General features: G+C 32.9%; 1 protein-coding gene across 1 annotated transcript in view; it reads left to right on the forward strand.

The window, feature by feature from the left end:
* LOC136989807 (probable D-lactate dehydrogenase, mitochondrial) overlaps positions 1 to 21492 on the forward strand; it is a 30606-nt gene that overhangs the window by 1830 nt on the left and 7284 nt on the right. The window contains exons 3-8 of the mRNA XM_067288081.1: positions 1330 to 1471; positions 5185 to 5326; positions 7438 to 7597; positions 15693 to 15798; positions 18796 to 18889; positions 18971 to 19099. Of these exons, the coding sequence (XP_067144182.1) occupies positions 1330 to 1471; positions 5185 to 5326; positions 7438 to 7597; positions 15693 to 15798; positions 18796 to 18889; positions 18971 to 19099 (773 nt within the window). The remainder of the gene's footprint in view (positions 1 to 1329; positions 1472 to 5184; positions 5327 to 7437; positions 7598 to 15692; positions 15799 to 18795; positions 18890 to 18970; positions 19100 to 21492) is intronic.

Consider the following 21492-nt stretch of genomic DNA (forward strand, 5'->3'; position numbering starts at 1 on the left):
TTGCATCACTACTTTCTGAAACTTGAATAACATGCAAATATGCAGCTCTTCTGGTTTTCGGCTTGATATTTCAAACAGGGATGTTATAAAAATGAAATTGATCTGTAAAATGAAAGAAGTCACACCAACTGCCATATAATATTGGGCTAATCAGTAATTTAAATTATTATTGTTGGAATGTAGCCTGATATTATATGGCAGTTGTTTAGCTTTAACATAATGAATCGGGTTTTGGAATGAACTGATTAGCATTAAATAAATGTTGATATGCACAAATACGATATTTCTTTCCAGTTTCCCTTATATTTCAGACTCTGACATACTTTTTGAAATTCTGAAAGCAAAGTTTAAGCAATTGGCAAGCAGTTATATATAAGATATTTATTTTATGTTATTTGTCAATTATCAATAATTTTCTACACATAGAATAGGAATTCTTTTGTATATAATTACAATGATTATAAAATTTCTGCAATTTTTTTTAAACATTATTGTGTATGACAAAAGCTGTATAATAAAATTCATGCTGACTACATAAGTTTCATTCTTTGAAAAGAAAAAATGTACAAAAGTAATGAAACTTTATATATATTAATATAATATTAATAATTCAAGTATAAAAATTATTAAATATAATTAATATTTATATATATTATAAATATGTATAAGGGTGGTAGAGCACACAACAAAAAACATTTTTTATATAGGAAAGTATGGGGACAAATGATGCATTGAGGCATGGACATTATTTACTTACAGCAGTGTTTATTGCTTATTGCTCAAAATTGTGTCCACCAATGGTAATGCTTGCTTGGCAGCATTGATGGAGTGATTGGCATACAGTTTCAAAAATGCCAGGTATTTCTTGCACATGTACAGCTGCAATGGATATTCAAGTGACAGCACCTTCAACAGAGTCAACTGGATTCTCATAAACGAGGCCCTTTAGATGTCCCCATAAGCATAGTGCATCTTTACAGCAATCATTGTAAACATTGCTGTAAAGATGCACTTGTTAATGATGCTGTAAGTAAACAATTTATGTTTCCTATCATCTGTTATTTCTTGTGTTTGTGCTTCAATGCATCACTTGTGCCCATACTTTCCTGTACAAAAAATGTTTTTTGTTGTGTGCTCTATTACCCCTTAAAGTTTGTCCCATGAATTCTGAATTACCCTGTATAGTTTGTTTCAATTTATATTACGTGTAAGGAAATATATATAATTCTAACAAATATTTATATATATTGTTTTAATTCACATATATATATATATATATGTTATAAATTTTAAATTATCTATGTAATAATATATTTGTGAATTTTTTAGCCCTCTTCCACCTGATGTGGTTGTCTGGCCCCACACAACTAATGATGTTAGCCAAATTGCAAAACATTGTTATAAGCATTCTGTACCTATGATTCCTTTTGGAACAGGAACTGGTTTAGAATTAGGTATAGGAGCACCATCTGTGAGTAATATTTTACTTAAAATTAACAAAAATGCTTTTAGAATGAAAACAAAACACCTTGGTATTTCCAGCAAACAAGTAAAATTTAATAAAATAAAAACGTTTTCGACTATTTTTAATAGTCCTCTTCAGTTACTCTTTAAATTGAAAATGGAACATAAAATAGAATGCTCCTTTAAACAGAATTAGAACAAAAAATAGAATGCCAGCAATAACATCATTTAAATTAAAAAAATAAAATAATAAAAATAAAATAAAATAACATGAAATAAAAGTAACATAAAAATAGTACAAATTAAACAGTAAAATAAAACAAAGTATTAATATAATTAATTGTAGTAAAAAGATTTCCATGCACTAGAAAGACTATCAGCATCTCTATGGTTGATGCAACCTTTGGTATTATGCGCCTTGTAAATCTCGAGTTTTTCAATGTATTTAATAAAATGTTTGTTAGTGGCAGTCTTAATTATGGAAGCTTTATCCCAATAAATATTGATATCTTGTTCTTTTGCAAAGGCTGCCAGTACAGTACTGTCCAAGTGTTTAGTAATTGAATATTTATGCTCCTGCAACCTCTGTTTTAAAGACCTCATGGTAGCACCAACATAAACTAACTCTGAATTAAAACGGCAGTCAGTTAATGGGATTGAATATACTCCTGATGTGTTGTTTCGATTTAGTTTCAACTTATCGTTCCGTAGAATTCTGTAAATCGTAGGAATGTTAATAATGCTACAAAATTTCATGAACACATATTAGAACTCGCACACCTAATTTGTTATACTTCGTTTTTTGCATTTGAAGGCAACACATATTTACAACAATGAGGAGTTCCAATGGGGAGCCCAATATCCCCAGTTTTATGTGAACTAGTATTACGACGTTTAGAAAATAAAGTACTGCCTATCTTCAACAACGACATAATTTTATATGCAAGATATGTGGATGATGTGTTCATCATTTGGAGGAATATTAATAACGCTAGCGAGTTCCTTAACAAAATGAATAACAACCCATATGGTTTGACGCTATCATTGGAACAAAAAAGTGACTTGAATGTAAACTTCCTGGATCTATCCATCACTTGTAAATTTGGTGAAATATGGACGAACATTTATCGAAAGCCTAGTGTGGTGTACATGAGGACGTTACAAAAAAATACGAAATTTTACACAAAATAATAATATTTTATTATTAATTCACGTGGTCCTTTATACACTATATTCTTTGTGATCCCAACTATACACCGCTGATATATATAACTGTCTCTGGTCTGTGCGGTGAAAGCGTGTACACACAAAGGGGATTGATGCGTTTACGCGACACTGGTCTTTGTTTGTAGCCCTTACAGAGATAATAAGAATTAACTTAAACTATCTTAAACTAACTTATAATTTAAAAGAAAATAGAAGAGGGAAGAATAAAGAGTAAGAATAAAAAAATATGCTGGTGGGGGTACCCGGGTTTCTTTCTTGTCTGGTCTTCACTCTTGACGAAATGGAGACTTCTACCGCAGTCACTTGTAGTCGTCCTTTTCAATAGCTCCGATCAAATAAAAAATTTTATATCGCTACACTCTCAGTTTTTTTTTTTAGTTTTCGTCTATGTCAGTTCTTTTTCTGTAGACGACTTCTGCACTTTGTCTCGATCCGTGACGACGACCACCTTCTTATTCCGTCCGCTTCTTCTCGACGCTAGCCTCAGAATGCCTCACCCCCGCTCCCTGACTTGCCTCAGGGTTTTTGTTTCACACCTTGTTTCCGGTGTTATTCTATGAAATTTCGTCCCCACCAGCCGGAAGGAAAGACCGTTAGAGAATTCGAAGAAAAGACATAGAACAAAGGATTAACGAAACTTAATACTAGGCTTAACGCTACATATATATATACAACAATATGGCGTATCGCCACACTAGCTATCTTCCTATTATTATTCCAAAGAATTCTTTTGATCCCAGCAACTTTAAACATGCAGCCTTTAGATCTTGGATAAAACGGGCCTATACCCACTGTACAAGTATTTATGACACATATAGAGAGCTAAATTACATACGCACAATAGCTGTACAACAAGGATATCATTTACGGGAGATTAACGCTCTTATTGATAAATTTTGTAACCCAACAAATAAACATCCTACTACCACCAGCCAAGACCGAAAGGTAGTTCTCAACTATATTCCTTTCCTACATTCCATCTTTAAGAAAATAGCTCGCAAGAACAATGTTAAAATGATCTATCGACGTAATCCTACGATTTACAGAATTCTACGGAACGATAAGTTGAAACTAAATCGAAACAACACATCAGGAGTATATTCAATCCCATTAACTGACTGCCGTTTTAATTCAGAGTTAGTTTATGTTGGTGCTACCATGAGGTCTTTAAAACAGAGGTTGCAGGAGCATAAATATTCAATTACTAAACACTTGGACAGTACTGTACTGGCAGCCTTTGCAAAAGAACAAGATATCAATATTTATTGGGATAAAGCTTCCATAATTAAGACTGCCACTAACAAACATTTTATTAAATACATTGAAAAACTCGAGATTTACAAGGCGCATAATACCAAAGGTTGCATCAACCATAGAGATGCTGATAGTCTTTCTAGTGCATGGAAATCTTTTTACTACAATTAATTATATTAATACTTTGTTTTATTTTACTGTTTAATTTGTACTATTTTTACGTTACTTTTATTTCATGTTATTTTATTTTATTTTATTTTTTTTTAATTTAAATGATGTTATTGCTTGGCATTCTATTTTATGTTCCATTTTCAATTTAAAGAGTAACTGAAGAGGACTATTAAAAATAGTCGAAAACGTTTTTATTTTATTAAATTTTACTTGTTTGCTGGAAATACCAAGGTGTTTTGTTTTCATTCTGTTTATATTCCAGTAAGTGTTTTATTTTAAAAATGCTTTTATTTAAAAAAAGTTATAATGTGAGAAGTTTGTCTAGTTCTATGAAATTTTTATTTTATTTTATTTATTATAAAACTGACCTTAAAGTTCTCTATCTATGAGGATAATATTTCATTATTATTTATAAAATAGAACTGTTTGTTGATTGGATATTGCTTTTTGATAGTATGATAAGAATGTTATAATAGTTACTATTCTTCAGTAGCTATAGTATTTTTGCATTTAATTCCTGAAGTGTTTAAAATAGATTATCTATTTTTTCAAATATGAGAAATATGAAAGCTTGAAAGTTATTCTGAATAAAAATTTCAAAGCATTTGAAATTTTTATTCAAAATGCCAAGATTTTATAATTTGAAATTTTTGCATTGAGTAAGATTTAGTTAAAGTTTAATTTAAGGATTAATTAATCATTATTATTATTTTTTGTGTTTTTATTTTTGTTATTTACATTAGGATAATTTTGTTTTTGTATTTGAAAAGATCTCTCAAATCATAATTGCTGTACTTATAGATTTTATTGTTTTATTGTACTAAAATAATAAAAACTATTTATGATCATATCATATACAGTACTACATAAAAATATTTATTCAGCATTTACTAAAATTTAGGATAAATAAATGTTTTGTTATATGCAAATATCAATTCTAAAACAGAGTAACATTAATTTAACTTCATTATCTTTGTTTAAATTTTAAAATGATTAATTCTAATAAAGTATTCATTTCATGTTAAATAAAATATATTTAAAGTATGCATTATTATAATACATATTTAGGGTGGAGTTTGCATTGATTTTTCAAAAATGGATCAAATTCTGGAGACAAATTTAGAAGATTTTGATGCTAAAGTACAATCAGGAGTGACATGGAGAACTTTAAATGATTATTTAAAACAAACAGGACTCTGGTTTACTGTTGGTAAATATTTTAGTGTTATTATTTTTAAATATAGTAATACATTCTAAAATAAGAAATAACTATAAAGTTAAGATAGTTACCTTATTTTCATTGTATTCAATGAAATATATCCATTGCTTATTCATGTAAATTCAGTTTTGAGAAACTTCTACACATCTTAAAAATTGTTCATTTGTGGTGTGACGGGTTAAAGAAAACCACGTTATGTGAATAATCTCACGGATGCACACGTATTACAAATAAGTAACAGTAAAGACAATTTTATTCGTTTATCGACGCGGATTACAAAAATCTAAGCCGATTAATTTTTCCTTTGTGTACAATGCGGGTAGTCCGGATTGAACATTCAAACGCGAAGGCGGTTGGTTTACAATCGGTTTTAATCGCGCTACTATACTAATTAAATCTACTTAAACTAGGTTATAACTAATGTTAGTTAGATTATGAAAGGAAATATCAGATGGTTATATTTTAAGAAGACCCCCCTTTCTTTGTTTGGCAAGTTTAGGAGGCCTATTATGATTAATGAAAGACGAAACCTGTCTACTTGGGACTCCTCCGGTGGGATGAAACATCTAAATAAAAAGAACTACTTCACTTCTTGATAACACAGTCCTTTCACACAACTCTGGATTTCCCTCTCTTGTTCTTTTCTTCATCGGCAATCTTCTCCCTCTCTACGCGTGTTCTTCTTCCCGCCGTTCTCTCGCCAATGCCGCAAATCGTCCCCCTCTCCTTTGACAAGGGGTGAATGACCTCGCACTCGCCCAAAACTCGCCACGAGAAAAATATTTTAGAAAATTAGTGAAAAGTCATAGACGACGGGGTTAGTGGAACAATGTTAAATGTTAACTTATAAAATACGATAATACATACATAATTACATGGGGGGGCTTTACCCACCACACATTAACCGATCACCCACTGTACGTTTATTATGTAATATGTTATTATATATTATACAATAATGGATCAATTATCAAAAGCTTTCAGAAATTCATAATTACCAGAAAACTGGCTAGTTTTGAATTTGGTGGGCTATAGCACAGCCATAGTTTGTTGTGTGGTGTACATACAAGTGGTACCGTATAGTCTGCGAACGAAAGTACAGAAGGACCCTACAACAATTATACAAATATCAAATGTCCCTTTATTACACTTTGTACAAAGAGGTTCAATCAGGTATCCCAACTAGTTACATGAAGGTTTTAGACCCGGTGTGGTTTTCACAAAGAACTCCTTGTGCCAAACAAAGCACGAGGTGACCGTTTCCCGATCGTGTGACAATAAAATTTTGGATAACGCAGAACTAACCTAACTTAAATCTAACTTAATACTAAAGGAAATAATAAGGGAGATAGGAAAGTGGGAAGAAATAAGAATCGAAAAAAGCTACTTCACCCGGGACTTTCTATTTTAGGATGATATGCACTTGGGGGGGTCTCGGTTCTGTTATCCTGACTTCCGTTTTTCAAATTCTCTCCTCTACATCGTTATTCGAAATTCTTTCCTTACGATATGTTCTCTGACTTGGTCCCTGCCTGGACAGCCTCGGACTTTTCTTTCGATCAACTTCTTTTCGAGCTCCTTCTAACACGTCCGATCTCTTCCGTGTCTCGTCCAAAAGTGACCTATTCTTGGGCGCTATTCACCCGGTTGCACATTCTACTCTTCTGTGTTCCGATTCCTAGAACCGCTAAACCCACCCCAAGGCAATAACGGTCTTTGAAAGTTTAGGAAAAGAGAAGACAAAGAGACAAAGGAAAGACTAAGACTAACTAAAATTACCAAATACAAGTATTTTATTATGGCTGACGGTCACAGTTGCATGGTCACTTTGTTGCACTGTTCATTCAGTATCTCTGATATTGAATGAACAGTGTTCTACTTTCTGTATACCTTTGTTTGCATCTTCTCTGTTTTGAGGTTAATTAATAAGTCTAAGATATTTCAATATTTAATATCTTTGTTTCATTTATCATCTGTGTTATTTATATTATTTTTATTATAATTTTAAAATTAAGTAATTTATGAGTGTTCAAATTATTTCAAAAGAAGTGATGTTGATTTTAAATTGATTTTAAGAATTTCTTTCATTAATTTTTGTTTAGATCCAGGAGCAGATGCTTCATTGGGTGGTATGACAAGCACTGGTGCTTCAGGAACAAATACAGTTCGTTATGGTACAATGAAACAAAATGTCATAAATTTAGAGATAGTTTTGTCTGATGGCACCATATTCCATACTGCTGGAAAAAATCGGAGATCAAGGTGATTAAAAAATTATTCAATAAATTTACAGAACAAAACTTTTGGCTTGAATAAAAATAAAATGAAATATAACAATATTTTAAAAAATTAAAATATTATTCTTAATTATTTAAACAGTTAAATAAAATAGAAACTCGATGATATTCAGTCACTACAAAAACAGCAAACAGCAAATAATTAAGAAGCTAGTTATTAACTTATTTATTATTGGTTTGGTATTTTGTTAGTAATAATCTTAAATATTTTGGACTAGTACAAATACAACATATTAATAGAAATTTTTATACTTATTAATATAGAGAGTTCTAGCCTGTTTCAGCAACAACTTTTTATTTATCAAATATTTTTGGATGTCTGAGTAGCCTTTAGGATTGAACATTCATGTAATAGAATTCTTATAAATTTCAGAGTTTAAAAGGATTCTAAAATTGAAAGAATTTAATTTAAAAGAATTTCATTACATGATTGTTCCTGATGGGTATTTGATCCTATGGTGGCTACTCAGATAGCCATAAATATTTGATGAATAAAAATTGTTACTGGAATGGGCTAGAACTCTAGATTTATACTTTACTCCGGTTTAAAAAGCTTATATTTATTTTAATATTTATATTAATATTTATTTATTAATAAATATATTATCATCTAACAGATATTTAAATATTTAATATCAAATTATTAAAACTTTAAATAGTCATTTATATAATAGTATTTTCATATAATATAATTTTTATAACAAATTCTATGAATTATCAATAAATATAAAATTAATTTGTACCTTTTTAATTACTTGGACTTTTTAATTACTTACTTTGCAGATTTATTTTATGTACTAATAATTTCATATAACCTAGAATGTTTTTAAATAACATTCTAGGTTATATAAAATAGATTTCTTAAAGTCAAGTTAAAATAGATTTCTTAACATTCTGAAAGTTTTTAATTTTTACTTATATACAAAACAATGAGTTTTAGAATAAGAAAAAATTATTGGTGCTTTATTTATTGAAATTTCATTCTGTATAATTGTTACATATATGTTACACTGTAAAATATAGTCTGATATTTTGGTTTCTGAAAAATGCAGATGAAAGTGAATAGTCAGGGAAAAATCTGAATTCTGGGCTTGAAAACCTGGAAAAGTCAGAATTTTTTTGATCCATTTTTGGTAGCCATTCTGATATTAAATTAAAATTTCAGGACAAACAAAATGCTAATTAAATTATTGTACATAAATAGTAAAATGTCAATATAATAAAATTATGTGGAATTTTTAAAGCACATTAATATCATGAAATATGGTTAAAATGAAAATGAAATTGAAAATTTTATTAAATAATGAAAAACTTTGTTTTGAGGGCAAGGAATCTTTTAAATCAGTTTTTCTATTCTGCTAATTAGAGCAAATTTTACACAAGTAAAATTATATAAAAAGAAGATAGTTGTTGATTATCCGATGGATCTAAGTCCACGGATGTAATAAGGATGTATGTTAAGGACTCAAGTAATGACCAATTACACGTGCACGAATTTGGCGAAACAACAGTAATTTATTCTAACAGTACAATAACCGCGAGATGCTTCCTAACCCTCAAGTTTACACGATACACGACTTAAAACTAACGAAATTTACAATACTCTATATACATATATACATACACATTTTCCTTCTATACAATAATTGCATATATTAGCCTTCGACGAATCACGGTATTATGTTAAGTAAATGCAACACGATCTCGAGTTCCAAGCGTTCCTTTTCTTTACGTTAATTCACAAAACTAATAGTTCTTTCCGATACCTGAACGTAATTTACGTCACCAGAAGTACGTCCCTCGTTGATACTTCTCAATTACACTACGATGGAAACGGATTGTGCTTCCCGACTGAAAGTGGTCGCCCTTTCTAGACTCCTGTTCTCCCGGTCTAACTCCGACGTCCTTGCTGACCCTTCCTCGGCAACCTTCCTCGACGAATCCAAAAGCAGCCAAAAAGTGTCCTCAATCGTGAGAGTCCCTCAATTTATATTTCCCGCTCTCCGGAAGTCCGCTTCACTTATTGTCCCACTCTGGACCAATCAGAAAGCTTCTCACGTATCCTAAGGTGACATCATAAGAAAATTCCACGCGACACGGTACAAACCAAGAAAACCCGATACATACAAAAAGGAAACCGAGAAAATAATTAATAATAATAATAATAACAATAATACATAGTTGCGTAGCACTACATATCTCCCCCCCCAAGCGACTCACTTCCCGTAGTGCAAACTACGGAAATCAATTTTGCGTTCACGTAGGTTATAAGGTTTCTTACGCACCTCAAGGTCAGTGCACTTCTGCACACCACTTGTGTCAACACCTTGCGTGTTAGTGACCACCCCACGTCTCCTCACCAACCGATCATCCAGGACTTCATCATCATCCTCCAGTACAATTCCTCTATCCTCCCTCTTTTTTTTCTTATTACAAATCGGATAGCCATAGCAAGGTTTTAGGCGATCGACATGGACAGTCTCCTGATCCTTCATATTGCAACCCTCCACACGATACGTAGTTGGGTTTATCACCTTGGTGATCCGAAAGGGTCCTTTATAATTATAAGAAAACTTATTCCCTTTAACACCTTTCTTTCTCACCCAAACCCTCTGCCCTTCCGAAAAACTTACTAATGTTCTCCCTTTGCTTCGATAATCCCTTCCTTTCTTGTTGTAATTTCGCGCATGGATACTCGCATTTTCCCGTAATGCACGGAGTTTCGTGACCAGGAATGCCCTACGCTCATCGGTAGACATATCATCAGGCAGGTATTCGATATTAGGGGTACGGGGATCAACACCATACAAGAGGAAGGCAGGTGACTCATTTATGGCAGTGTGGTGCGAATTGTTATAGGCAAAACATGCAGAAGGTATCATTTCATCCCATTCGACTCTCCCATCGTCAGAGGATTTAGTTATCATTTCGACTAACGATCTGTTCACCCGTTCGCACGTGCCATTCGCACAAGGTCGATAAGCGGTAGTAATGTTCCTCCTAATTCCTAACCACTTGCAACAGTCCGAGAATAAAGATGATAGAAAGTTGGTACCTCTATCGGAAATAATTACTTCTGGGGCACCGTACCTACAAACGATTTCATTAAATATTGTATTACTCACAGACCATGCAGTTTGGTCCTTCAAAGGGTGTGCTTCGACGAAACGAGTGAAAATATCTACTATTACAAGGATGAATCGGTTACCGCTGCTCGATGTGCGGATAGGTCCTACTATATCCACAGCAATCTTTTGGAAAGGTGCCTCAGCCGTCTCGCTTTCTTGGAAAGGAGCCTTTCCTTTGTGTACATTATGCCTCTGGCACCTTTCACACGTCTTAATGACACCTTCGACCTTCTCTCTCAAATTCCGAATATAATAGTGTTTCTCAATGTTAATTATAGTTTTTCGCACGCCCCAATGCCCCGACAGATTGTTTTCGTGAACAGCCTTAATCACTTCCCTAGCAAGATCCTCCCCTACGCATAATTGGCTAACATACTTGTCACGGGACTTCAAGAGGCTTCTTCTATACAGGCATTCGCTTATTACTACATACTGGTGCATATAGCTCCCAATATTTCTATTCCCGGGGCTTCTCAGTAAATCCCTTTTTATGGGGCCAAAAGTTTCATCGCGATCCTGTGATAAACCAATCTCGTATCTATTAGGGATTACAGCCCTTGTAGATTCAACATCGAAGTGATGAACCCCGTTAACGTTCCTCGAAAGGAAGTCCGCTACTTTATTGTCAACGCCTTTCACATGTTGGACTTCTATATGGTAGTCCATAATCTCCATTATCCAACGAGTCAGACGCTTGCTCCCATTTTGAATGTTGCTAAGGAACACAAGGGGTTTATGGTCAGAGAGTATTATCGTTTTTTGGCCTAGAATTAAAAATTTGAAGTGTCTTAAGGCTAAAACAATTGCTAGACATTCTTTCTCAATTGTGGAATAATTGATTTCTGCCCCTTGAAATCTCCTACTAAAATAGCCTATCGGAGCCAGTCCCTTTTCGTGCCGTTGTTCGAGCACCGCAGCTGCCGCGTTGTCAGATGCGTCAGTGTGCAAATAGAATGGTCTATCAAAATCCGGGTGAGCTAGAATTGGTGGGCTTGCTATTGCCTCTTTTAACTTTTCAAAACCTCTCTGACATTCTGGGCTCCATAAAAATCTCTTCCCTTTCTTGGTGAGTTCTGTTAATGGAGCAGCGATATCGGAAAACGACGGGATAAAATTCCGAAAAAATCCAACCACACCGAGAAAACTGCGGACCTCTTTTACACTACGAGGTGTTTCCACTTTCTTGATCGACTCAACATTGTTGGGATCAGGTCGCACACCCTCGCTATTAATAATATGTCCTAAATATCTCACCTCCTTTGCTAATATTTGGCATTTACTCGGATTTAATTTTAGGCCCTCATCCCTTAATGTACTAATTACTCGATCGACAAGCTCAAGATGATCCTCCAAACTTTGTGAAAATAATACAATATCATCTTGAAACACAAAGCAGCTATTTCCGACAAATTTTGCTAAGATCTTCGTCATAATGTATTGGAAAAACCTCCCACTATTCTTCCCACCCTGAGGCATCCTACAAAGTTGGTATTTTCCCCATGGTGTGGAGAACGCAAATATGTGTCTTACCTTGGGATCTAGAGGAATCTGGAAATACCCTGCTTTTAAGTCCAATACCGAGAAATATCTGTTCCCATTAAGTTGGGATAAGATGTCGTCTATTCGAGCCATCGGGAATATTTGGGGTTCTGTTATATCATTAATTTTTCGCAGGTCCAAAGTGATACGAATCTCACCAGAGCTTTTAGGAACAACATGTATAGGAGAGTTCCACTCCGATGAGCTCTCCTCACATATACCTGCTTTTATCAGCTCACTAACTTGCTTCTTAAGGCCAGGTAAGTAACTGTACGGAATTCGGTACTGTCTAACGTTGACCGGACGTTCCGACGTCAGGCTAACAGAGTGCATATGTCTGCTAGTGCCAGATAACTCGGCAATTTCGCTAGCAATAGCGTCCGGATACTTTCTCAAAATATTTATTATTTTCCTCTTAACCGGTTCATCTAGGTGATCCAATCTCCACACCTCTCTTTCTACCTCTGCCACCCCTACCTCACTATTTATATTAATACAAAATCTCCCTTCACGACCTTGCTTATCTGCCTTAACCACTGATTCGATCCCCACCAACAGCCCAGGGTGCTGGCAAATAATGTCCATCCCGATGATCATCTCGTAACCTGCCCTTTCAGGAAACCCAACACTTGGTGTTGTCGTGCATACCTTTTTCCCATCGTGGAAACAGCACTCGATTGCTACGGCCTCATCACTGTTTATGAGTGCTCCCGACATCCCACTAATACATGAATTGTTTGGGACCACCCAATTCCTATTTTCACGCCTGATATATTCAGTCAATTCATTCTTAATTACGGTCCTTTCTGCACCTGTATCTACTAGACCAGCAATTTCACGTCCTAGGATTACACCTCTTACAATCGGTAACCCCCGGTCTGACAAGTGGATCTTTCTGGTCAGTTCTAATTTAACTAACCGGTCATTCGCCTGACCTTTCAAATGACCTCTGACTAGTTTAAACCTCTTCTCTTGTTGCATTTTCTCGAAATATGGCCTATTTCACCACACGTGTAACAACGGCGCTCTTTTCCCCACCTCTCGCGGTTATTGTTCCCCTTCATGTGCTCGAGTAAAGATGCCATGGACTCGGTCAAACTCCTTATTTGAGTCTCCAACTCCTCTACACGCTTACCCAATTGTACTTCCCTTCTCTCCAACCCCCTTTCATGCTCAACATTTGCGCATACCTCACTTATCCCACCTCGTTTGTTGCAGGCCGATTCGATTTCCTCTTCTTCTTCGGCCTTTACTATCGCCTCATCCAAGGTGTCCGGCCGCCTCTGCATCACCTGCCTCCTAATCTCCGCTAGTAGTCCTTTTATAAAGCATTCCTTAACAGCATTGTCGCGAAGCGTCGCTAAATTAGAATTGCGCGTCACCGCTCGTGAAAACAACGACTTAATCCTAATCCCGTATTCGCAAACCCTCTCCCCTCTTCTCTGGGAGATCTTTAATACCTGATCAAACGGGTCCTGTTCTTTTTCTTTACGACCAAAGCACTTTATAAGAGCCCTCCTTATTTCATCATAGCTCATGACGCCCTGGTCCCTTAAATCGAAAAATAAAGACAAGGGCTCACCTTTTAGGCGGGCTTGAACTACGGTGACCTTCACAGTCTCATCCCAGCTTGCCAACGACGCGACGTTCTCGACGGTTTGGAAAAACCTACTCACATCTAAAATATCTCCGGGCAGGTTCGAAAAACATGGGATCATGCCCATAAATCCCGTTACAATAGGCACATTGCCCAATTCCCCTGCCCCTGAAGATCCGCTGGTAATTTGTTCATCCATAGTTTACCGAAACCTTTTGGTTTTACAATAATATAATTTACAATTCCAATGGCTATAATTACAGATATAAGCGGCAGTAGGATGAGGGGTTAATACAAGATGCACGTTTGGTCGGTCCTTTTACAACAAACAACCCGATCAATATCCTGTCGCGGACGCCAATGTTGATTATCCGATGGATCTAAGTCCACGGATGTAATAAGGATGTATGTTAAGGACTCAAGTAATGACCAATTACACGTGCACGAATTTGGCGAAACAACAGTAATTTATTCTAACAGTACAATAACCGCGAGATGCTTCCTAACCCTCAAGTTTACACGATACACGACTTAAAACTAACGAAATTTACAATACTCTATATACATATATACATACACATTTTCCTTCTATACAATAATTGCATATATTAGCCTTCGACGAATCACGGTATTATGTTAAGTAAATGCAACACGATCTCGAGTTCCAAGCGTTCCTTTTCTTTACGTTAATTCACAAAACTAATAGTTCTTTCCGATACCTGAACGTAATTTACGTCACCAGAAGTACGTCCCTCGTTGATACTTCTCAATTACACTACGATGGAAACGGATTGTGCTTCCCGACTGAAAGTGGTCGCCCTTTCTAGACTCCTGTTCTCCCGGTCTAACTCCGACGTCCTTGCTGACCCTTCCTCGGCAACCTTCCTCGACGAATCCAAAAGCAGCCAAAAAGTGTCCTCAATCGTGAGAGTCCCTCAATTTATATTTCCCGCTCTCCGGAAGTCCGCTTCACTTATTGTCCCACTCTGGACCAATCAGAAAGCTTCTCACGTATCCTAAGGTGACATCATAAGAAAATTCCACGCGACACGGTACAAACCAAGAAAACCCGATACATACAAAAAGGAAACCGAGAAAATAATTAATAATAATAATAATAACAATAATACATAGTTGCGTAGCACTACAATAGTGAATTGGCAACTTATGTTTGTAACTTACTTCATTTTTTGATTCTCTCCATCCTGTGGGCACTAAGACAGGCTTCATAGATTGCCCAGGACCATAATGGAGTGCCTGGTTGGTGAAGCTTAGAACCCAACATATCTGGATCTACCCATCCAGATATGTTGGGTTCTAAGGGATCTAGCCAATCTAGACTGTTATCTAAGGTTTCCCAGTGCAGCAGGATGGCCTTTGATGCCTCAGTCATGCATAGAATATAGTAAATATTGTATGCATGACTGAGGCAGCAAGAACATTTTTCTATTGTAGTTAGCTTTTTCAGATGAATATTGAAAATCTAAAATGTAGGATAGAATGTCTTTTAATTATTTTAATATTCTGAAATGAATTTATTGCTTTATTTAATATTACATTCAATCATAACAAAAACACACTTACGTAAGAACCAGATAACCGGAGTGGTTGATATTAGGGTTGCTAACGTTTTCATAGTCTTGTCTGGGCTCTTCTTCAGGCTTTGTAGTAATAAATTTAAGCTGAACGGCGAATAACGAATCCCGGTGTGTAAAGAAGATTGATTATACATTCAATCATTTGATTAAAATATCAGTGGAAATCATATATTATAAATTAAATGTTTTTTTTTATAGGAAATCATCTGCTGGATATAACTTAACAGATTTATTTATTGGATCAGAAGGGACTTTAGGTTTTATAACAGAAGTTACAGTGAAATTACATGCAGTGCCAGAAATGGTAAAATAATTATTTCAAAATAATGGTAATAAAAAAAATATTAGTAATTATTATTTTTTTGTAATATTAATAAGTTTGACTATAAAAATTTATACAGTATATTATGAAAAGTTTATTTCTTTTTAATTAATTTAACTTGTATTGAATACTTTAAATGCAGTAATTCACTACAGTTTAAAAATTTCTAGCACTTCATTAAGCTGCTACTTTCATACATGCTTTTTATTAAAACATCAAATGAATCAATGTTTTCAAATAGCAGCTTTATGATACTTTCTAATACTTTATAAAAGTGTTTATCTAGAGATTTCATCAAGGAGCTGGTTTATTGTTTGGACTGTAATTTGAAAAAATTGTAGATATATAAATTTTCACTGTCATCTGTTTGTCTGTCCTTTCTTAATATTGAGAATAGTGTTAGAATAGTGAAAGTCAAAACCAAATATGGAATGCTTAAGGGCAGGAGTTTTCAATTAACTATTGTGAAGTGTGAAGCGCGATAGGAATACACAGACACGTGAATTCAATTAAAACAAATTTAATTTCGCGATAAACAATATATACAGATGAGTTCTTTTGGATTCCCTCGGTCCAATTTCTCTTACTGTCCGATAGTAACAATAACCCAAGTAGCTTACCTTCTTGGAAACTACTTGCCCGACAATACTAATGAAACCCGCGCGATCCTTAACTAACTTAAACCTAGGGATAGAAAAGTATAGAGATAGGGAAATGAGAAGAATTGATAGGATAGTGGGGTACCCTTGTTCTCGCTGAACTCGATGCTGGCTGGTGCTCTATTCTGCGTGTCTCTGGGTCTCGTCAATGTTTTAAATATCTTCTACTATAATTTCTTTTCGGTGTCTCTGATTCGAAAATCCAGATCCTCACCTCACGGCTCTCCATTCGGCCCTCGTAGAATTCCGTCTCACGAGCTCGCCGTTTTCGTCCGTGCTTCTTCGTGTCCGGCCGGGGAAAAAGTGACCCTTCGTGACCCAGATTTGACTCGTCCTCCACTCGAAGTCTTTGTTCCACACGGCCCCCTGGTGGGTGGGGAGTGGGAAGCCCCTGTTCCCAGAAGCCAGAACAATGAACAAAGGAAGTTAGAAAGAAGGGTTAAGAAAGAGAGAAAATTATTAAAACTAATTAAATCTATAATACATATGTACAAAAATATGGCGTACAGCCACACTATATATGAACTTCTTGTCTAGACTGGAAGTCATGTGATTTTAATTCAAAAGTTTTCCCAGAATGGAATTATGTAGATCACTGGCATGACTGTTGTTATCAGGAAAAGTATGATGTACTGTACATGGGCAAGACATTACTAATTTGAGATGGAGAGCATGTATTTTAAATTAAATAAATTAAAAATATTTAAATTTGCAGCCTGGCATTGTGATGATGCCACAATAATTTTTGCTCATTTTATATTAGAAACTTTTTGAAGTTTACAAATTTCATCTTATCTAAATTACTTTCTATATTTGCAGATGACGTTTGTAAATACTTTTTGTTTGTTTATTTATGAAAATTTTCTAGATATAAAAAGTACTGCTACATGAAGATTTACAATGTAATTTAGAGTATAAGAATAATAAAATAATTCATTTAATATACTTTTAAAAACTTTGTTACTTTAATTTTTGATTATATCATAATGATTTTATTAACAATTATAAAATTTATTCAATAATATACTTAAAATTTTTATTGTATTTTTAATTGTTAAACATATCTTATTCCAGTTTCAGCAAAATGATTCTATTTTGTTGTTTAATTTTTATAACAATATAAATCCTAGAATTTATATAAAATTTTAAATGAAAGTTTTGTGCAGATTTATTTTATGTACTAATAATCAATATTATGTAGTTCATGAAATATCTATGTTTCAATGCTGTTTTATGCAATGAATACTAATATGAGGAATACTTCAATTTAGAGATATTGGAATTTAAAATGTTGTTATTTTCTCAGTTAATGGTCCATCAAACCTAGAAACATTTTTTAATACATATTTTGTTGTATTCAAAATAGAAATTTTCTAGTTAGTAAACTTGTAGTTTTTTGCTTTTTAAAAAAATGTGTGCTGTAAGTAAATATCACATGTTTTAATACTTTTAAAAAGCAATAATTCTGAGAATGATAAAGTTCAAACACCAAATAAAATTGCATGTGAACGAAGATGGCATTTTTACTTTATGTGAAATAATGTAATATATTTTAACTTTTTTGCATTAAAGAATATTTTATCTTATTATCCCAACCAATCTATTTACTTGTTTATTATTGAGTTGGTATCATGCTTGAAAGTTTTTTCAAGAATTCACACACCCACCAAACCTTAATAAACAAAGAATAGCATTAATACAACCACAGGGTCAGTACATCTTACACAGAACAAAAAGAAAGAATAAAACAAAAGCTTTACAAATTCTTTCATCTTTTTATGTCATATAATCTGATTGGACAAATGTGATGATGCCATCAAACTGTGTACTCAGGTGGTCTCAAATCTAAGATTAAGAAATTTCCTAATCTTTCCAACATTTATTAAATTACTATTTATACTCCATTACTTATATTAAACAAATATGCTGTGGACAACAAATGACTTATTATTAATCTACAATTTACAAGTAAATTATTAATCTACTGCTAAACAAAGCAATAGAATCAAAACTGATATTATTTATTTAATTTTTGGCTTTAGAATGAAACTCATATTTTAAATCTATTTTAGTCTCTGATTGTTATGTGGAAAATTTGAAGTTTGTTGCTTCATTATAATTACTAAAAATATCTATTACATAAATAAAATTGTTGACAATATTTAGGAATTATTTTTTATAACAAAACATAATTTTTTAAACATACTTAAATCAACTTTCAGCAAATTTTAAAAATTATCAATACATTTATTAAACAATTAATCTTTCATAAATAAAAATTGTATTACTGAAAGTTAAAGAATGCAATATAATTTTTCAGATGGTTTCATCAATTTGTTCATTTCCAACAATAAAAGCAGCAGTTGATACTACTATTGAAATTCTTCAGTTGAGTATTCCAGTTGCAAAAATTGGTAATTAAAATTTTTATATAATATAATAAAAAGTAATGCTAATAATTTAAAATAATAATCATATGATAAAAATCATTTCAGAATTATTAGATGAACTTGCAATTGAAGCATCAAATAAATATAATCATCTTGATCATAAAGTAGCTCCAACACTATTTTTAGAATTTCATGGAAATGAAGCAGCTGTTGAAACTTGTGCAGAACAAGTTGGTAAGAAATATCTTTAATTCTTTAATCATTAGAAAATTAATAGTTTATTGTAATTTTTTTTTCCAGTTTTATAAACTGAAAAGAAAATTTTATCAAATCAGATAATTCCTGAAAATAAATATTTATTCTTATACTATGCTATGGTAATATCAGACAAATAAATTTGAAAGGATAGTTTTTTAGAAAATGGGAAATTTTACTATATATCCTTTTAATTTAATAATAATTTGTTTAATAAATTGCATTAGAGATTTAATTTAAAAGTGTAGGGGTAAAATAGATAAATAGATTTTTATCATAAATAACAGTTTTGATGAGAATCAACTGTAATTTATCTTGTAAAGAATTAAATTACTTTTTCCTTAATTTTTAAAACAATTTTACTAAATTTACTGTAAACAAAATACAGTCTTCCAAAAAAGAATGCTACTATTTTAAATTATGTTTGTTATCTGAGAACATTGTAATGTACATTAAAACATTAGAAAATTGTCTAAGTTTCACATTTGCCCATTACAATTTTTTAACATATACACCTTGTGTCACACACATCCAATTAATACTCAAATTCTTTGTACTCTTATTACAGCATACCCGTTGTCACTTCTCTCACAACAGCCATGATTCTATAGTTTTTGCAAATTACTTGTGTTGAACAATGATGAATGATTCTGACTTTGTGAACTGCAGAACACAAAATATCTTCTATTATGAAGTCACCATTTTTGTTTATGGTCTTTCTAGAGGTGGTAGACAAGAAAAGTTTAAATGCAGATGGGAGAAGAAACTCAGACAGTTACTCTATTGTTTGGTGTACATTGCATACTTCTCAGGTAATAATTAACATAATTACATTAATTTAAAATGGTAACATTTATTTTGGAAGACCCTGCATTTTGTAGTGTTAGAACAAAACAGATCAAAGTACTGTACATAGAATTTTTTGTTATAATAACTGAAATTTCACAGAATGCATATCTAATAAAATTGTTTTGTTCTAGCATTGTCACATCTATATGCTAGAAGATTTTGAATTACACTGTTAATAATTTTAACATTTTTCTTTGATTCTAAATTAACTAATTTAGATGATGCCAAAGTACTCAGAGATCTTGTTTATTTGAAGAGAACTTATGCTAAGGTATTGTAGCATTGTTTTATCTGTAGTTCACTTTGCATTACTTTTTGCAAGTTTTCACTTTTGCTTGATTATACTTTCTTCTATAATCCTATAAAACTTATCCTTTTATGTAAGAAAATGGTTTGTTAAATAAAAGCTTTTTCTTTTAGGATTTTTTTATCTATACTATTTTAACAGAGTCAGTTTATCAAATATAAAATTTAATTAACAGATTCTGACAATCTTTCAAAAAAGCTATTAGGTTTTTCTAATTTTAAATGTTTGTTCTATTTCACAATGAAGTGATGATTTAAGAATTCAGACTTTTGACACATCCACTTTATTCAGTACTGTTTATTTTATACATTTTTTGCCAATAGTCGTTTTGGGTTTCCACCCCTCTTCTGTTGGCTAAAATACAAATTATTACTACATTTATATACAGCATTATCTAATTTCAAAAAATTTCTTTACATATCATGATGTATAGCTTACACAATCATTTGGTTTTTGTTTTTTACATTCTGATCTTCAATTTACCAATGTCTTGTGAATTATTTTCTGCATGTATTAGACATACATTATTATTAAAATAATTCAAAAAATTTTAAAGATTTTAAAAACATTTTTGAACTATTTTAATTTAAATTTCTGGCTCCATTGAATATTTTAAATATTTTATAATTTTATTATATTATTATTGTGTTGGGTTAAGTGAGATATACTCAGTTAACACCGGTGGCTGTGTACTATGCTGGACCAAAGTCAAGGCATAGTAACCAAAACAGAAATTAAAGAAGTGTATCAGTGTGTGTGTCTGTATTCAGGAATTTCCTCACAATATGACATGTATTCAATATAGTGGCCTTCTGTAGTGCAATGTATGTGTTTCTATTCAATTGTCATATGCCCAGGCTTTTGTATAGTGTGTGTGGTATGACACTTGTAATAAGCACCCTATCCATCCTCCACATATGCCTTATTTCCTGGGCAAGTTCTGTGTACTTGCTGACTTTTTCAGTGCAAGTGTTTTGTACATTGTGAGTGTTTGGAATGGATATGTCTATAATGTATGTGATTTTATTGTGTTTGTCAATGAGTGTGATGTTTGGTCTGTTGTGGTAAATTGTCTTATCTGTGATTATGGCTCTGTCAGTACATAGTACATTTTGTGTGTGTTGTTTTCCAATACTGTCTGTGGAATGTATTTGTAGTAGGGTTTGTGGATGTCTACTACTTTGTGTTTCTTTGCAATTCTTGGTGTATTATATTT

The sequence above is a fragment of the Centruroides vittatus genome, unplaced genomic scaffold (assembly GCF_030686945.1).
Source record: "Centruroides vittatus isolate TY-2023 unplaced genomic scaffold, ASM3068694v2 scaffold_769, whole genome shotgun sequence".
Classification (NCBI taxonomy): Eukaryota; Metazoa; Arthropoda; class Arachnida; order Scorpiones; family Buthidae; genus Centruroides; species Centruroides vittatus.